General features: G+C 43.9%; 1 protein-coding gene across 3 annotated transcripts in view; it reads right to left on the bottom strand.

Moving 5' to 3' along the window:
- tmem104 (transmembrane protein 104) overlaps window positions 1-17,188 on the bottom strand; it is a 170,034-nt gene that overhangs the window by 99,515 nt on the left and 53,331 nt on the right. For 2 of the 3 annotated variants that reach the window (XM_072242293.1, XM_072242292.1), the window contains exon 4: window positions 8,613-8,697. In XM_072242293.1, the coding sequence (XP_072098394.1) occupies window positions 8,613-8,697 (85 nt within the window). Of the gene's footprint in view, window positions 1-8,612; window positions 8,698-13,415; window positions 13,522-17,188 lie in introns of all 3 variants that reach the window. The other variant, XM_072242294.1, reaches the window with a different exon arrangement.

The raw sequence follows: 17,188 nt of genomic DNA on the forward strand, positions 1-17,188 counted from the left end.
ATTGGATATGGGCACCAATGGTACCCAAGTCACTACAAATCTTTAGCAGCTGGGGTTTCCAGGCATAGCAACAGCCTGTGATATATTGTGCAAGCTATTCAAGATCAACCAGAACCAGCAAAGGGAATTGCTACTGGCCACAGGGCAGAGTTGTGTTGTGCTGTAAAGCCCTCTAATGAGATCTGGGAGAAAGCATGGGTACCTCACAGAATCACTTCAACCCACTAAGGAACAAAACCATTGACTTTAACTGTTTTACTTGCAATCAGGAACAGGGAGGACCTTTTGATGTCCTCTTTAGAGCCAACAAGATTTTCTGAGATCTGATTGTATGCACGCTTTGGGAAAGAGCGACTCTGTGGAACAGAGTTAACTCTGAGAATGTTCAAAGCTGCCGAGCTCTGGAAAACTTGGGCAGAACCTTTGGATGGACTAGAATGAATGAATTGGATGAATTGAAAGTGCAGATTGTTATTAATGATTATGATATAGTTGGGATCACAGAGACATGGTTCCAGGGTGATCAAGGATGGGAGCTCAACGTTCAGGGATATTCAATATTCAGGAGGGATAGACATGAAAGAAAAGGAGGTGGGGTGATGTTGCTGGTTAAAGAGGAGATTAATGCAATAGAAAGGAAGAACATAAGCCGGGAAGAAGTGGAATCGATATGGGTAGAGCTGCATAACACTAAGGGGCAGAAAACGCTGGTGGGAGTTGTGTACAGGCCACCTAACAGTAGTAGTGGGGTCGGGGATGGTATTAAACAGGAAATTAGAAATGTGTGCAATAAAGGAACAGCAGTTATAATGGGTGACTTCAATCTACATGTAGATTGGGTGAACCAAATTGGTAAAGGTGCTGAGGAAGAGGATTTCTTGGAATGTATGCAGGATGGTTTTTTGAACCAACATGTCGAGGAACCAACTAGAGAGTAGGCTATTCTGGACTGGGTTTTGAGCAATGAGGAAGGGTTAATTAGCAATCTTGTCGTGAGAGGCCCCTTGGGTAAGAGTGACCATAATATGGTGGAATTCTTCATTAAGATGGAGAGTGACATAGTTAATTCAGAAACAAAGGTTCTGAACTTAAAGAGGGGTAACTTTGAGGGTATGAGACGTGAATTAGCTAAGATAGACTGGCAAATGACACTTAAAGGATTGACGGTGGATATGCAATGGCAAGCATTTAAAGATTGCATGGATGAACTACAATTGTTCATCCCAGTTTGGCAAAAGAATAAATCAAGGAAGGTAGTGCACCCGTGGCTGACAAGAGAAATTAGTGATAATATCAATTCCAAAGAAGAAGCATACAAATTAGCCAGAAAAAGTGGCTCACCTGAGGACTGGGAGAAATTCAGAGTTCAGCAGAGGAGGACAAAGGGCTTAATTAGGAAGGGGAAAAAAGATTATGAGAGAAAACTGGCAGGGAACATAAAAACTGACTGTAAATGCTTTTATAGATATGTAAAAAGGAAAAGATTGGTAAAGACAAATGTAGGTCCCCTACAGACAGAAACAGGTGAATTGATTATGGGGAACAAGGACATGGCAGACCAATTGAATAATTACTTTGGTTCTGTCTTCACTAAGGAGGACATAAATAATCTTCCAGAAATAGTAGGGGACAGAGGGTCCAGTGAGATGGAGCAACTGAGCGAAATACATGTTAGTAGGGAAGTGATGTTAGGTAAATTGAAGGGATTAAAGGCAGATAAATCCCCAGGGCCAGATGGTCTGCATCCCAGAGTGCTTAAGGAAGTAGCCCAAGAAATAGTGGATGCATTAGTGATAATTTTTCAAAACTCGTTAGATTCTGGACTAGTTCCTGAGGATTGGAGGGTGGCTAATGTAACCCCACTTTTTAAAAAAGGAGGGAGAGAGAAACCGGGGAATTATAGACCAGTTAGCCTAACGTCGGTGGTGGGGAAACTGCTGGAGTCAGTTATCAAAGGTGTGATAACAGCACATTTGGAAAGCGGTGAAATCATCGGACAAAGTCAGCATGGATTTGTGAAAGGAAAATCATGTCTGACGAATCTCAGAATTTTTTGAGGATGTAACTAGTAGAGTGGATGGAGAGAACCAGTGGATGTGGTATATTTGGATTTTCAAAAGGCTTTTGACAAGGTCCCACACAGGAGATTAGTGTGCAAACTTAAAGCACATGGTATTGGGGGTAAGGTATTGATGTGGATAGAGAATTGGTTGGCAGACAGGAAGCAAAGAGTGGGAATAAACGGGACCTTTTCAGGATGGCAGGCAGTGACTAGTGGGGTACCGTAAGGCTCAGTGCTGGGACCCCAGTTGTTTACAATATATATTAATGACTTGGATGAGGGAATTAAATGCAGCATCTCCAAGTTTGCGGATGACACGAAGCTGGGTGGCAGTGTTAGCTGTGAGGAGGATGCTAAGAGGATGCAGGGTGACTTGGATAGGTTGGGTGAGTGGGCAAATTCATGGCAGATGCAATTTAATGTGGATAAATGTGAAGTTATCCACTTTGGTGGCAAAAATAGGAAAACGGATTATTATCTGAATGGTGGCCGATTAGGAAAAGGGGAGGTGCAACGAGACCTGGGTGTCATTATACACCGGTCATTGAAAGTGGGCATGCAGGTACAGCAGGCGGTGAAAAAGGCGAATGGTATGCTGGCATTTATAGCAAGAGGAATCGAGTACAGGAGCAGGGAGGTACTACTGCAGTTGTACAAGGCCTTGGTGAGACCACACCTGGAGTATTGTGTGCAGTTTTGGTCCCCTAATCTGAGGAAAGACATTCTTGCCATAGAGGGAGTACAAAGAAGGTTCACCAGATTGATTCCTGGGATGGCAGGACTTTCATATGAAGAAAGACTGGATGAACTGGGCTTGTACTTGTTGGAATTTAGAAGATTGAGGGGGGGATCTGATTGAAACGTATAAAATCCTAAAGGGATTGGACAGGCTAGATGCAGGAAGATTGTTCCCGATGTTGGGGAAGTCCAAAACGAGGGGTCACGGTTTGAGGATAAAGGCGAAGCCTTTTAGGACGGAGATGAGGAAAAACTTCTTCACACAGAGAGTGGTGAATCTGTGGAATTCTCTGCCACAGGAAACAGTTGAGGCCAGTTCATTGGCTATATTTAAGAGGGAGTTAGATATGGCCCTTGTGGCTAGGGGGATCAGAGGGTATGGAGGGAAGGCTGGTGCAGGGTTCTGAGTTGGATGATCAGCCATGATCATGATAAATGGCGGTGCAGGCTCGAAGGGCCGAATGGCCTACTCCTGCACCTATTTTCTATGTCTATGTCTAGAATGGGAGGTACATGGGATGACACACAAAACACAAGGTAGAGCTGGAGAAGTACTGACTAGGCAGCTCAGTTGTTGCAAATACTGTGGATGGCAAAAAGAGCACATGAAAAGCAATGCCCTGTATGTGTGCACAAGGTGGTCGGACAATCACTTGTCCAAAGTGCACAATGAAAAGGACATCAGACTTCAATGGAGGGACTAGATCAGTCATGCAACGATAGTCATATCCAGAGCACCACATAACAAATGGGGTGAGTTCTGTGGAATGAACACCCATCGTGTTTGTCTACCCCAAAACGACAGCACACTGGAAACAATAGTCAATTAGAGTAGGAGCTGCCCAGCCCAGAAACAGGCCTTTCAGCCCAACTCATGCATGCTAGTCAGGTTGTCTACCTGAACTAGTTCCTTTTGCCTGTGTTTGAACCACATACCTCTAAACCTTTTCTGTCCATGCAGCTGCCTACAGAGGCCAAGTTATTGGGTATATTTAAAACAGAAGCTTACAGGTTCTCAATTAGTAAGAATATCAAAGATTACGAGGAGAAGGCAGGAGGATGGGCAAATAAATCAGGCAAGATGGAATGGTGCAGCAGACTCAATGGGCTGAATGGCCTAATTCCGCTCCTATGACTTATGGTCTGTGGCCTCTACTGCTTCCTCAATTGACCCAGAGCAGTGGGCAATACCCTCCTGAGCAAACCCCCAGTCTTGTGAGGGATCCCCTCCACTGTCTCCATTGCTTAGCCAGTTTACTGGTCTGGAAATCCAGTAGCTTGGGCACTTTTTTGCTCCTTGGTGTAATATATCATTTGAATGTTTCAGATTGGACTCTTTCACCACATATTTGCATATTTACCTTCGGGTAGAGTCTAAATTTCAGTTTCATTAGTCAACATCACCTGAATACTAGTAAGGTGCTTTTATTTAAAAAAAAAAAACAAGAAAAAAGAATTTAGAAGGGCATGCACCATCAATGTGGATGTTCAGTAAAGATTATGAACACCGTGAATCAAGGGAAATATATGGTGCATTTTACCATAAAGATGCCTCAACCATGCCATCAAGTGATAGGATTGGTAAAGCTTCATCATGGCAGGATTCTGGAGACATCCAAGATAGACTTACAACTCCAGAAGAGCCCAGAGATGTGCCACCATTTAGAGTAAACTGGAGGCAGACAGGATACAGAGTGACATGCCTTATAAATTGTTTTTTATAATTTCCAATTGTTCAGCTGGAAGAAGATGAACCACAATCTTCAGGATTTGTGCTGTAGACGCGAAGAGGGTAGGGTCGGTGGGGCCGGGGGGGGGGGGGGGGGTGCGGTCGTGAGGCCAGAGGGGGATAGATGAATATTTTGCACTAACAAATCAAATTTCAGATGATATTTATGTTCTAACTTTTCTGACTGTAATGGGTGCAAAACAATTTTATTTATTGTTCAGTCCAGTGCAACCTGCTAGGCCTGGCAATAAGCCTTATTGGAGATAGGGCCACTACTCACCTAAACCTTTGACTATTGCTGAGAGGTTTAGATTTCATAAAAGGAATGAAGAGGAAAGGGAGTCTATTTCACAGTTTGTGGCGGTGCTGAAGCAATTGTCTGAATACTGTGATTTTTGGGAGTCACATTACGTGATAAGACTCATATATGGTCTGTGTAGTGAGCCAATTCAAAAATGTTTGCTTACCGAAGACAGACTAATATTACAGAAGGCAATGAAATCAGCACATCTATGCATATGGCAGCTAGACAAGTACAACGACTAAACACATCTCCCCAAGTTCATAAAGTTTCTACTGACTTTAAGAATAAGACATCTATTGGCAAAACTGGGCATTTGGCAAAAGAATGCTGGTATGAGGATTTAGATTGCCAAAGTTGTGACAAAAAGGGATATACAGTATTAAATGTGTCCGTAAAAGTAAAAGGACACTGTCAATCAAAAACACAGTAATAAAGAAAGATGACTTTTGGAAAAACAAAAAGAAACATGACCAAGATGGAGCATCCTGAGGAGAGACTGAGAGACTCTCACTCTGTGGTTGAAGAAGCTTTGTACGTTTACTCTGTTTTAGAACACTAAGATGGCTACTGGGTGATGCCGTGGTTGGATGGAGCCACAGTGAGGATACAGGTGGACACGGGTGCTGCAGTATCGCTGGTGTCAGATGGTTTACAAAAAGAGAGATTGCAGCATCTCACCCCAGAAGGGGCAAGGTTGACTTTAAAGACTAACGCTGGTGAGGTTGTTCCAGTGAGGAGAGTTGTACATGTTACAGTGGAGATTAAAGAACAGAGAAAGAAACTTCTGCTGTACATTGTCAAAGGTTGTTTTCCAGCACTTCTAGGCTGCTCGTGGTTGCAGCAGCTCAAACTCACTGGAACAAAGTACCCTCGACTGGTGGGATCACAGGTCTTGATGAGGTATTGAAGAAACACACAGAAGTATTCAAGGGGCACTGGGCAATTCTTCTTTGGTCAACAGTTTACACTACTGACAGATCGTTGCCCCTTCATGTCAATTTTTGGGGCATGTACAGCTATTCCTTCCCCGGCTACAAGTCGAATGCAACATTGGGCTCTGCTACTATCTGCACATCAGTATGATATAACGTACAGGAGGCCTGAGCACCACTTGAATTCTGATGGACTATCCAGACTTCCCTTAGCTGTTACAGCTCCAGAATCATTCCTGAAAGAGATCTTTTACTTTAAGGAAGCACCTACAGCACAAGTCTGGAAGCACACATGTACTAACTGTTCAATCTCCAGACACACTGTATGACACGCTTCCAAAATAACAAATTTTCAAATTGAAAAAAGCATGTTCGATCCTATATTAAGAAACCAGCAAAGACGAACAATCTTGTAGCAAAAGAAACTAACGAAACTAAAACTAACGATATAATGAAATAAGCAAAGTATAATAGAATGCTCTAATTAGCAAAATAGAGAAATTAACGGTCAACAAAAACATATCAGCCCAGTTGCCTCTAACTCTCAACTAGACTAAACTGGCCTAAAACAAAGTGTGAATACGAAACTATACTTATTTGCTTCTACCACACCCCAACACACGTGACAAATTACCCATAATAAACTTTTTCCCAGGGCTGAAATGGTTGCCACAAGAGGACACAGAGTTAAGGTGCTGGGGAGTAGGTACAGAGGAGATGTCAGGGATAAGTTTTTTACTCAGAGAGTGGTGAATGCATGGAATGGGCTGCCGGCAATGGTGCTGGAGGCGGAATAGATAGGGTCTTTAAGGAGACTTTTGGATAGGTACATGGAGCTTAGAAAAATAGAGGGCTATAGGTAAGCCTAGTCATTTCTAAGGTAGGGACATGTTTGGCACAACTTTGTGGGCCTAAGGGCCTGTATTGTGCTGTAGGTTTTCTATGTTTCTGTGTTTTTAAATGCACAACACAAAATACAGACAGACGTTCAGATGGTTCCTACAATTCCTTTAAACATTTTATATCCGTGGAACACACACAAAATGCTGGAGAAACTTAGAGGATCAGGCAGCATCTATGGAGGGGAATAAACAGTCAACGTTTTGGGCTGAGAGCCTTCATCAGGACTGTAAGGGAAGAGGAAAGATGCCAGAATAAGAAGGTGGGGGGGGTGGAGAGAGGGGGAGGAGGACAAGCTAGAAGGTGATAGATGAAGCCAGGTAGATGGGGGAGGGGTGATGAAGGAAGAAGTTGATAGGTGGAAAAGGTAAAGGGCTGTTGAGGAAGGATTCTGATAGGAAAGGAGAGTGAACCCTGGGAGAGAGGGAAGGAAAAGGGGCACCAAGGGAAGTGATAGGCAGGCGAGAAGAGGTAAGAGACCAGAGTGAAGAGGAGTGAAGAGGGAAGAGAGAGGGGAAAATTATTGGAGGTCAGAGAAATCATTGTTCTTGCCACCAAGTTGGAGGCTACCTAGAGGAGGAGACCGTGAGAATAGGAATTAAAATAGCTAGCCACTGGGAAATTCTGTTTTTTGTGAATGGAGTAGAGGTGCTTGACAAAGCAGCTCCCCAGTCTATGTTGAGTCTCACTAACGTAGAGGAGGCCACTTGGGGAGGGACAAATGGACAAGGGAATCACATAGAAGCGATCCCCGTGGAAAGCCGAGAGTGGGGTGGGGGGGAGGGAGTAGTGTTTAGTGGCAGGGTCCCGTTGAAGGTGGCGGAATTTGCAGGGAATGATTTGCTGAACGTGGAGGCTCATTGGGTGGTAGGCAAGGAAAAGAGGAACTCTATCCCTGTTAAGGTGGCAGGAAGATGGACGAGTGCAGGTGTTCAGGAAATGGAGGAGATGCAGGTGAGGGCAGCGTCAATTTGTAGGAAGGGAAACCCCATTCTTTGGAGACGGACATCTTTGAAGTTGAAAGGAAAGCCTGGGAATGGATGTGGTGGATATGAAGGAACTAAGAAAAAAGGAATGGCTTTTTTTTTATATACAGGAGACAGGGTGGGAAGAGGTGTGGTCAAGATAGTCGTGAGAATCGGAAGGTTTATAAAAGATGTCGGTTGATAGTTTGTTTCCAAGGAGGGAGACAGGGAGATTGAGAAAGGAGAGAGAGGTGTCAGATATGGACCAAATGAATTTAAGAGCAAGGTGGAGGTTGGAGGCAAAGTTGGTGAAAATGACAAGCTCAGCATGGGTGGATGAAGCAACAATGCAGATGTCAATGTAGCGAAGGAGGAGTTGGGGAACCTTATCAGGAAAGGCTTGGAACATGGACCATTCCACTTAGCCAATGAAAAGGAGGCATAGCTGAGGCCCATGTGGGTGCCCGTGGCTACCCCTTGAGCCTGGAGAAAGTAGGAGGAGCCAAAGAAGAAACTGTTGAGGGTGAGGACCAGTTCTGTTAGATGGAGGAGGGTGGTGGTGGAGGCTAACTGGTTCAAGTCTATTGTCGCGGAAGAAGCAGAGAGCTTTAAGGCCTTCTTGATGGGGGATAAAGGTGTATAGGGACTGGACGTCCACAGTAAAATGAGGTATTCAGGACTAGGGTATTGAAAGTTGCTGAGGAGATCAGGAGCGTGTGAAGTGTGACGGATGTAGGTGGGAAGGGACTGAACCAAGAGCGATAAAATGGAGTCGAGATATGCCAGCACGAGTTCAGTGGAGCAAAGTACAGGCAGATACAATGGATCTTGGGTAGGAGGTAAGGGAACTAGGGGGTTGGGGGCAGTGGATGGGAGATCTCCTGAGTTGATGACACCACCTAAATGTTTTTTTAAATTTCATTCAATCCATTTGGTGAAGACTGATTGAATTAAAGGTGACCCCTCAATGGCCATCACTTACTATTTGTTGTCTCTCCCTCTTCTTCCAACGTAAATGTGCATTTGCTGCTGCCATGGCCTCAATGACAAAAGTTGTGGTCATATAGCTGCAGGAAGAAAGAATGTTAAAAGATCCGCTAGGCTAAATGGAAAGGGCTTCTAACTAACAGTTACCCTCATGCAGTACTTCATGTATAAACTACACAAACACACACATTTATTCCTCAATAAATCAGGTGGTAACATCCAAAAATCAGCAAATTAGCAAAGGACAGATACCAGAATAGGTTTGGAACATAGATCGTTCCACTAAGCCAACAAAAAGGCAGGCATAGCTGAGACCCATACGGGTGCCCATGCCTACACCTTTAGTTTGGAGGAAGTGGGAGAGGAGCCAAAGGAGAAATTATTAAGAGTAAGGACTAATTCCGCTAGACGGAGCAGAGTGGTGGTAGAGGGGAACTGATTAGGTCTGGAATCCAAAAAGAAGCGGGGAGCTTTGAGACCTTCCTGATGGGGGATGGAAGTATATAGGGACTGGACATCCATGGTGAAAATAAAGCGGTGGGGGCCAGGGAACTTAAAATCATCGAAAAGTTTAAGAGCGTGAGAAGTGTCACAAACATAGGTAGGAAGGGATTGAACAAGGGGGGATAAAACCGTGTTGAGGTATGCAGAAATGAGTTCGGTGGGGCAGGAGCAAGCTGAGACAATGGGTCCACCTGGACAGGCAGGTTTGTGGATCTTGGGTAGGAGGTAGAAATGGGAAGTGCGAGGTGTGGGAACTATAAGGTTGGTAGCAGTGGATGGGAGATCCCCTGAGCGGATAAAGTTGGTGATGGTGTGGGAGACAATGGCCTGGTGCTCCTTAGTGGGGTAAATTAGAGGAGGTATCCGCGAGTTGTCGCTGTGCCTCGGCAAGGTAGAGGTCAGTACGCCAGACTACAACAGCACCCCCCTTATCGGTGGGTTTAATAATAAGGTTAGGATTAGTGTGGAGGGAGTGGAGAGCAGAGTGTTCCGAAGGAGTAAGGTTGGAATGGGAACAAGGAGAGAGAAACAGTTAATGTTTTTAAGTCATTAACCATGAGGACATCTTCAAGGAACGATGCCTCAAAAAGGCAGCATCCATCATTAATCAAATCAAGTTTAATTATCATTGAACCATACATGGACACAGCCGAATGAAACAGTGTTCCTCTGGGGCCAAGGTGCAAAACATACACAGCACATTCAAAATAGCGAGCAAAAATAAAATTCACATATATGGGCCAAGACCCTGAGCAACATGTCCCACAAATTGATGGTACAGTTCCCTGCAACCCAGTCTGTCACTCCACCGATCGAACACTAGGGGGCAGCACCGACAAGAGGCCAACCCACAACTGACCATGGATGCCAAGCTTCGCTGCCGCATACGTCTCTTCACCTGGACTGCAGCAGCAGGAAAACCAGCGGCTTGAGGCCTAGAACTCACTACAATTGAGGCTACTCAGCTCGAATCCTGTCTCACCACCAAACCAGGGAAACTGGCCTGCAACATCTTACATTATCAATGTTCAACAGGGCTTCTGAGATAACAAGAGAAACATCCGAGGCAATCATCCGCGTTTACACTGCATGCTACCTTTGCGCACCAACTCCAAAGCCTTTAAGTAGCAGGCATCAACAGCATCTGCCCCCAGGTCAGCTTCTTCGAACCCAATCCAGCTTCTCCTCCCACACGCCAGCTGGCTACGCCAATCAACCAGCAGTTCACTGATGAGGTTGACCTGCAAAACCTGAAGTTCTTGGGGTCCAGTATAGTCTTGCAATCATAAAAAACGTATTTAACAAAGGAAAAAAAACACCTTTGGTTGCCCCCCCCCCACCACCTCGAGAGACTGCTGCATCCAAATGTGCCACCATATTACCAGAATAAGGTACAAGAACCTCCATCACCCAAGTCATAGCTTGATCTCATTGTTACTATCAGGAAGGAGGAAGGGGGGACAGAAACCTGAAGGCACACAGTCAACAATTCAGGAACAGCTTCTTCCCCTCTGCCATCCGATTTCAGAATGGACATTGAAGCTATGAACACTACCTCAAAGAGAAAGCCACTGTTGAAAAAACTCACCTGAAATCTCAGCTAGAGTTTGCCAGAAGGCATCTGGGAGACTCTGAAGTCAGCTGGAAGAAGGCTGTATGGTCTGATGAACCCAAAATTGAGCTTTTTTGGCCATCCAGCTAAACACTATGTTTGGCGTAAGCCAAACACCGCACATCACCAAAAACACACCATCCCTCCCGGGAAGCATGGTGGTGGCTGCATCACGCTGTGGGGATGCTTCACTGCAGCAGGCCCTGGTAGGCTTGTGAAGGTAGAGGGTAAAATGAATGCAGCAAAATACAGGGAAATCCTAGAGGAAAACCTGATGCAGTCTGCAAGAGAACTGTAACTTGGGAGGTGATTTGTTTTCCAGCAAGACAATGACCCCAAGCATAAAGCCAAAGCTAAACAGGAATGGCTTAAAACAACAAAGTTAATGTCCTGGAGTGGGCAAGTCAGTGTCCAGACTTCAATCCAATTGAAAATCTGTGGCTGGACTTGAAAGGGGCTGTTCACTCATGACCTCCATGCAATCTGACAGAGCTTGAGCAGTTTTGTAAAGTATGGGGAAAAATTGCAGTGTCCAGATGTGCAAAGTTGGTGGAGACCTACTAACACAGACTCAAGGCTGTAATGGCTGCCAAAGGTGTATTTACTAAATACTGACTTGAAGGGGGTGAAGGATGTTGCCTGGATTGGGGAGCATGACTTATGAGAACAGGTTGAGTGAGCTTGGCCTTTTCTCCTTGGCACAATGGAGGATGAGAAGTGACCTGATAGAGGTGTATAAAATGATGAGAGGCATTGATCGTGTGGATAGTCAGAGGCTTTTTCCCAGGGCTGAAATGGCTAACATGAGAGGGCACAGTTTTAAGGTGTTTGGAAGTAGGTACAGAGGAGATGTCAGGGGTAAGTTTTTTTAAACGCAGAGAGTGGTGAGTGCGTGGAATGGGCTGCCAGCGGCGGTGGTGGAGGCGGATATGATAGGGTCTTTTAAGAGACTCTTGGATAGGTACATGGAGTTTAGAAAAATAGAGGGCTATGGGTAACCCTGGATAATTTCCAAAGTAAGTACATGTTCGGCACAGCATTGTAGGCTGAAGGGCCTGTATTGTGCTGTAGGTTTTCTGTGTTTCTATGTAATTAACTTAGATCACTTTGTAGAGATCTGTTTTCACTTTGACATGGAAGGGTCAAAGAAGAGTGTCAAGAAAAGCCAAACTAAATCCATTATGATTCAATATTGTAAAACAATAAAACGTGAAAACTTCCAAGGAGGGTGAATATTGTTTTTTAAATAGCCACTGTATACTATGTCAAATTTATCACTTCTCTTCAGAAGCTGCCTGACCTGCTGAATAATACCAGCAGTGTGTATTTCTATTTCGGATTTCCAGCATTTTCACCTTTACTGCAGCCTCTCAGGTGCAGTTTGTTAATAGCGCTCTTGGTTTTCTAGTCCAAGCATTCACAGGTGTACATCACTCCTTTATATTAGCTAAATCTGCTTTGCTATCATTTGCATTGTTATTGTTCGACCTCAACATACTCATGTTTTGAAATGATCTGTATCGGTGGCATGCAAAACAAAGTTTTTCAAAGTTGAAAGTAAATTTATAATCAGATTACATACATGTCACACAAACAACTTGAATTTTTTCTTCCTGTGGGCATACCTAGCAAATCTATAGAATAGCAACTGTTAACAGGATCAATGAACAATGAACTGTGCAAATATAGTATAAATAAATAGCAATAAATAATGAGAACATGAAATAACAAGATAAAGAGTCCTTAAAGTGAGACCACAGGTTGTGGAAACACCAGAAATAGAATGGGTGTAGCTATCCCCTTTTGTTCACACCCTGATGGCTGAGGGTTAGTAACTATTCTTGAACCTGGTGGTGCGAGTCCTGAAGCACTTGCACAGGCTACCTGAAGGCAGCAGTGAGAAAAGAGCATGGCCTGGGTGGTGTTCTCTGAATGATGGATGCTGCTTTTCTACGGCAACATTTCATGTAGATGTGCCTAATGGTTGGGAGGGCTTTACCCGTGATGTACTGAGCCGAATCCACCATCTTCTGCAGGATTTTCCACTCAAAGTGTTTCCACTGTATCACAGCAGAATAAACCGATTACCAATAGCGATACTGCTGCACCAGCAACCCGCTGTGAACCCCTGCACTCCACTGGTGCTCTTGAAGCAATGAATGACAACTCCACAGCTCAGTGTGGAGAAGTTGCCTGCAAAGTGTTTGGGCAGGCTCGACGACCAGTGTGGCCACGCTGTACTGTGGGCCTCAGATTGCACTGGCCAACACTGCAAGACCAGCAATTCAAAATGATCATAAGAGGAGAAAAATGGCAGAGACTTGGAGCCTGAAATAAGTTTGACCCTGATCGGCTGAAGTTAAGATAATTGAAGAGAAGTTCAAGGTGATAATGTTGAATTAGGATTGTTCAAGCAAGCAGATGGCAGTCACAAAATAAAAAAAAAATTCCAAGTGGAGTATAATATTCGATGGTCCCATCAACATCTGACATTTAAAATAACAAATAAACAATACACAACATATAGACAAAGGCTCACTATAGAATTTACAGCAGCTACATGTTGGCTCTATAATGAGAGGATCAGTTGTACTTGGCTGTATTTGAAGACCTAATTATTTTCCATAGCAATTCCTACTCTATTCATTTCAGGCAGGAAAACTGCACGGTACATCAACTTACATAAACATCAGTTGGTGAACTGTTTCCATTCGATTCCAAATGTTATGAGCATGAACTAATTTCTTTGGGAACAGAAACAGCATGCAACTTGCAACCTGTTGCTGAGCTTAAAATGGAGAAAACATTGAAATGGTTAAACAAAGGCTGCAGCCAAACAAACAGATAACACACACTATGCTGCCATCTGCTGGCATATACCCATTTCTGCATCTGTAAAAAACAACATCCTGAACAATCAGAATTATAAACAAGATGCAATTTAAATGGAAAATAAATCTTCTACAGAGGATTATGACATATCAGTTTTATCATATACGAATTAGGCATTGCCTCCAGATTGTTTATCTCTGAAATTAAATTACTGACCAACAAGGCATCTGGGGCTCCCAAGTCAAACACTTCCTCCCTTGGACTAGTTAGGGTACTGACGGAGGAAAGGACGAGGACGAAAAGATACAGAATGCATCAACTTTTGGATCAGTACCTGTTACTGATCGACATAACATGGTTATTCACAGCTGATAGTGAACAGGAGGGGACAGCAGTCAGACAACTACAGCAAGGGCAACCGGACAGAACCATTTCAAAGTTGATCCAGCTCGGATAACTGATTGCCATATTATTTAATTTACTCTAACACAACAGGCTGGAGCTGCAACAGGCTGCTCAACAAATCACCCAGTGTTGTCAAAGATATTAGAGGTGTGGACTGCAGTTACACTGGTCAACCGAGGGGTGTCTCTTAATGATTTATTTCTTAAAATTTTTCCTGGTTCATTTTTGTCTCACCCCATACACAGCTAATAGCTTATTTTCAGTTAATTTCCCTTCTATTTCTCCATTACCCTTTATCCATCTCTTGCTAGTTTTCTTTTTAAAAATATATTTGAATAGGAGACTACCACTGACCAATTTGTATAGTTGGTATACAGGCAGAGGCAGTGTGTAGTCAAACTGTCAGGAAGGACAGGCAGATAGGGCAAAATTACAGTCAGTGGAATGAGCTGCAGTGTAGAAAGGGGGACAAAATCAAAAAGGGTGATGAATACAGGACTGATGGCGTTATGTTTGAATGCACACAGTATACAAAATAAGTTAGGTGATCTCGTAGTGCAGTTAGTGATAAGCAGGTATGACATTGTGAGCATCAATGAGTTGTGGCTGAAAGAAGATTATAGTTGGGAACATCCAAGGATACACATTGTATGGAAAGGACAGGCAGGCAGGCAGGCAGAACGGGTAGCATGGCTCTGTTGGTAAAAACAGAAATCAAATCCTTACAAAGAGGTGACGTAGATCACAAGACGCAGAATCATGGGTAGAGTTACGGAACTGCAAGGGTAAAAAGACCCTGATGGGAGTTATATACTGGCCCCTCAACAGTAACCTGGATGTAAACTACAAATTACAATGGGAGATAGAAAAGGCATGTCAAAGGGGCAATGTTACAATAGTCAGGGGGGATTTCAATATGCAGCTAGATTGGGGAAGTCAGATTGGTGCAGATTTTGGATCCCAAGAGATAGAATTTGTAGAATGCCTACGAGATGGCTTTTCAGAGCAGTTTGTGGCTGTACCCACTAGGGGACCAGCTATTCTGGATCGGGTGTTGTGTAACGAACTCAATTTGATTCGGGGGCTTAAGGTAAAGGAACCCTTAGGAAATAGTGATGATAATATGATAGAATCCATCTTGCAACTTGAGAGGGAGAAGCAAAAGTCAGATGTATCAGTATTACAGTGGAGTAAAGGGAATTGGAGAGGAGCTGGCCAAAGTTGATAGGAAGGGGACACCATCAGGGATGACGCCGAGCTGCAATGGTTGGAGTTTCTGGAAGGATTTCAGAAGGTGCAGGTTTAGAGGTTTAGAGGTTCAGAGGTTCTGAGGAGGGCTAGGGCACCGGTGACCCCTGTTTCCATCCAGGGGGTCAGTGTAGACATAGTGGAGGATTACAAATACCTGGGGATACGAATTGACAATAAACTGGACTGGTCAAAGAACACTGAGACTGTCTACAAGAAGGGTCAGAGCCGTCTCTATTTCCTGAGGAGACTGAGGTCCTTTAACATCTGTCGGACGATGCTGAGGGTGTTCTACAAATCTGTGGTGGCCAGTGCTATCACGTTTGCTGTTGTGTGCTGGGGCAGCAGGCTGAGGGTAGCAGACACCAACAGAATCAGCAAACTCATTCGTAAGGCCAGTGATGTTGTGGGGATGGAACTGGACTCTCTGACGGTGGTGCCTGAAAAGAGGATGTTGTCCAAATTCCATGTCATCTTGGACAATGGCTCCCATCCACTACATAATGTACTGGGTGGGCACAAGAGTACATTCAGTCAGAGACTCATTCCACCAAGATGCAACACTGAGTGTCATAGGAAGTCATTCCTGCCTGTGGCCATCAAACTTTACAACTCCTCCCTTGAAGGGTCAGACACTCTGAGCGAATAGGCTGGTCCTGGACTTATTTCCAGCTGGCATAATTTACATATTACTATTTAATTATTTATGGTTTTATATTGCTATATTTATACTCTATTCTTGGTTGGTACAACTGTAACAAAACCCAATTTCCCTCAGGATCAATAAAGTATGTCTATCTATCTATCTAGATATATCCCAAAGAATTAGTAGTATACTAAAGGCACGAGGACACAACTATGGCTGCCAAGGGAATGAAAGTCAACATGAAAGCAAAAGAGAGGGTATATAACAGAGCAAAAATTAGTGGGAAGCCAGAGGATTGGGAAGCTTTTAAAAATCAACAGATGGTAACTAAAAAAAAAGGAGCAAAAAGGTGAAATATTAGAATCAGATTATCACCAGCATGTGTCGTGAAATTTGTTAACTTAGCAGCAGCAGTTCAATGCAATACATAATAGAGATAAAACAATAACTAAATTACAGTATATGTATATTGGATAGATTAAAAATCGTGGAAATACAGAAATAATATATATTTAAAAAGTCAGGTAGTATTCACGGGTTCAATGTCTATTTAGGAATTGGATGGCAGAGGGGAAGAAGCTGTTCCTGAATCGCTGAGTGTGCCTTCAGGCTTCTGTACCTCCTACCTGATGGTAACAGTGAGAAAAGGGCATGCCCTGGGTGCTGGAGGTCCTTAATAATGGACGCTGCCTTTCTGATACACCACTCCTTGAAAATGTTCTGGGTACTTTGTAGGCTAGCACCCGAGATGGAGCTGACTAAATTTACGACCCTTTGTAGCCTCTTTCGGTCCAGTGCAGTAGTCCCCTCCATACCAGACAGTGATGCAGCCTGTCAGAATGCTCTCCATGGTACAACTATAGAAGTTTTTGAGTGTATTTGCTGATATACCAAATCTCTTCAAACTCCTAACGAAGTATAGCCGCTGTCTTGCCTCCTTTATAACTACATGGATATGCTGGGACCAAGTTAGATCCTCAGAGATTTTGATACCCAGGAACTTGAAACTGCTCACTCTCTCCACTTCTGATCCTCCCATGAGGATTGGTATGTGTTCCTTCATCTTACCCTTCCTGAAGTCCACAATCAGCTCTTTTGTCTTACTGACGTTGAGTGCCAGGTTGTTGCTGCAGCACCATTCCAGTAGTTGGCATATCTCACTCCTGTACGCCCTCTATTCTCCATCTGAGATTCTACCAACAATGGTTGTATCATCAGCAAATTTATAGATGGTGCTTGAGCTATGCCTTGCCACACAGACATGGATATACAGAGAGTAGAGCAGTGGGCTACGCCCACACATCAGAGGTGCGCCAGTGTTGAT

The sequence above is a fragment of the Mobula birostris genome, chromosome 24, assembly GCF_030028105.1.
Source record: "Mobula birostris isolate sMobBir1 chromosome 24, sMobBir1.hap1, whole genome shotgun sequence".
Lineage (NCBI taxonomy): Eukaryota > Metazoa > Chordata > Chondrichthyes > Myliobatiformes > Myliobatidae > Mobula > Mobula birostris.